Source organism: Alligator sinensis, unplaced genomic scaffold (genome assembly GCF_000455745.1).
Source record: "Alligator sinensis unplaced genomic scaffold, ASM45574v1 scaffold216_1, whole genome shotgun sequence".
Classification (NCBI taxonomy): Eukaryota; Metazoa; Chordata; order Crocodylia; family Alligatoridae; genus Alligator; species Alligator sinensis.
This window is the reverse complement of record NW_005841868.1, coordinates 4,863,840-4,866,192: the sequence shown is the minus strand read 5'-3', so window position 1 is coordinate 4,866,192 and position 2,353 is coordinate 4,863,840. Positions and strand designations below refer to the sequence as shown.

Sequence of the window (2,353 nt, the reverse complement as noted above, 5' to 3'; positions counted from 1 at the left end):
AGCTAACAAGTCCATAAACATGGCTTTTTCATATATTTTTCAGCTCTCAATTGCACAGAGGTACCGGGGTCCTTAAAGCAGATTGATGCCAGCAATGGGCACGTGTTAGGAGTGAACAGCGGAGACAATATTTACACACTATATGGAAACACTTAGGTTCAGCTGCCGGGATCCCTGCAGCATGTCACAGTGGGCCCTGCTGGAGTCTGGGGCGTAAACAAGGTTAACATTTACAAGCTGGTGGGTGGCACCTGGCAGCAGGTCTCAGGTATGGTATGAAGTTGGATATGTCCCAAGGAGATGGTCAGTAGGATCCCTGTCAGGATTCTGTGCCTGATTTCAAATTCTTGCCCCAGACTACCAGGACGCCAGTCCAAGAGGCCCAGCCTTCCTCACCCCAATAGGTGGGTTTGTCATCACAGCCTGATCTGCAGGCCACTGCTCCAGCTCCCTTCTTCTGTGTTTCTTTGAATCCCCTCTAGTTTGTTGACCTCTCTCTGGTTAATGGGTTGTAGTGCTTGGTCCCCAAGCAGCCAATTGCCACCGCCAGCACAAGTGCCACCAGCACTTCTCTCAGGGGGGTCACAGCCAATCTCAGGGGATGCATGTGCATCCGTGTGCACCCCCTACGCGTCGCCAGTGGTGAGCATTTCACTCTATCTGGCCTGGCAGAGCAGACTGGCATTCTGAAGATGGGTAGTGCTCTCACTGTGTTGTCAGGATAAGATAAAGGAGGTAGGCAAGTGAGAAGAAAATCTCTCTCCACTTCGCTACAGTCACCAACCCAGTTCTGTCAAACAGGGATCAAGTCTCTGGCTAGGGGCTGGTAGTTCTGCCCTGATCACCACATACCCCACTATCTCAAATCAGAGCAATGAGATAAGTACTGCATCCCTGCTAAACTGCACCCAGGTGCAAAAGACATCTTTTCATCCACAGCCCTTCATTCCTTTCTCTTGTTCTCAACCTCCTTCAACAAATTATTCCCCTCCTTCCTCCCCCCACAGGGGACTTACTCACCCTTCATGAGCACCTGACACTCTCAGAAATGTTTGTCCTCAGAAGAGCTCCTACATGTTCTCTTTGGACTCAGGGTAAATTTCCATGGGGGGCACAAACCAAATAGAAAGTTCCACCCAACTAATGTCAGTTTCTACTGGAAAAGTGCAAGTCTGTCTCCTGAAAAGTTTTCTTTCTACCTCACATCTGTCCCAAGCTGTGCTGCTCCCACCCTACGCTTCACTCACTACTGTAGTCCTCTCTGTTTAGGGCAAGGGTGGTCAACCTGCAGCACAGATGCCATAAGCAGCCTTTGTGGCATGCAGCAATATCAGGGAGGGAACAAATGGTACGGCAGCAGATAAAGTGAGAAGCAGAAAGCAGAACAGGAAGGTGAAGGGGACTAGAGTGGCACTCAGGAAGGTGGCAGGGCTAATTTGCGGCATGTCTGCCAAAAGGTTTAGCCCTACTGGTTTAGAATATCGGTTCCCAACTTTCCTGGACCGGGGGCAGCCTCCGTAAACTTCTGAGAATCGAGTGGCACCCAATTTCAGAAACTAGTTTATATATTACAGTGCTTACCCCCTTGCAGAGGGACTGGCCTGGCAGGGACAAACCTGAGCCTGCGTTTACCTGTGCCCGTCCTCACATCTCGCTTATCTCCTCACACCCTGGGACAGCCTTGAAGGATCCCGTGGCGGTGCTGTGCCTCCACCCCAACCTCACTGGCTGGGAACATGACCCAGAGAAACAGCCTGACACCTGTGCTGGTTTATTGCTCTAACTAGTAATACCCGGCAACTGCTTCAACTCCCTTGCTGTCCCCCTTGCTAGCAAGGCGGCTGACTGGTAGGTTGGAAAAAGCCCTGAGCAGAGGGAAGAGCAAGACGGCTCCAAGCCCGGGTCACTTTTCAGACATCACAGCTGCGTCTTTCTTGGGGCTGAGGTCGCGGCTCCTGGCTTGGGACCTGCGCAGCGCCAGACTGGCCGAGGCCGCGCTCGCCAGGTTCCTGGTCCGCTGCCCCACCAGCTCCAGCAGCCTCCCAAACTTGTCGGCCTCCCTCCTCCAGCGGGACATCTTCCTCTGCTGCTCACCCACGAACTTCTTCCTCAGGTGCTCGTGGAAGTGGCTCGTCTTCCTACTCCGCTGCTCCAAGTGCTTCGCCTTTGGGACAATGGGGCCGGGCGCTGAGCGCAGGGGGCCGGGCCGGGCCGGGGCAGCGGGGAGGCCCCGGGGGCCGGTTACCTCGAGGTCCTGCAGGCGCTGCGCGCTCGCGTTGTCGCGGATGATGACCGTGGAGATGCGACTCTTGGGCAGGAACCGCCGCGCCGCCGCCTCACTGCCCGCGAACAC

The 2,353-nt window shown here is 54.6% G+C and overlaps 1 protein-coding gene across 1 annotated transcript; it reads right to left on the bottom strand.

Annotated features, from left to right (window-relative positions):
* Positions 1-19: 19 nt before the first annotated feature.
* On the bottom strand, positions 20-2,353 carry CUNH5orf52 (chromosome unknown C5orf52 homolog; the record flags this gene model as incomplete). The annotated part of the gene is made up of 1 exon (XM_025192769.1): positions 20-2,353. A coding segment is annotated over one exon (450 nt), but the record flags the coding sequence as incomplete, so codon positions are not given.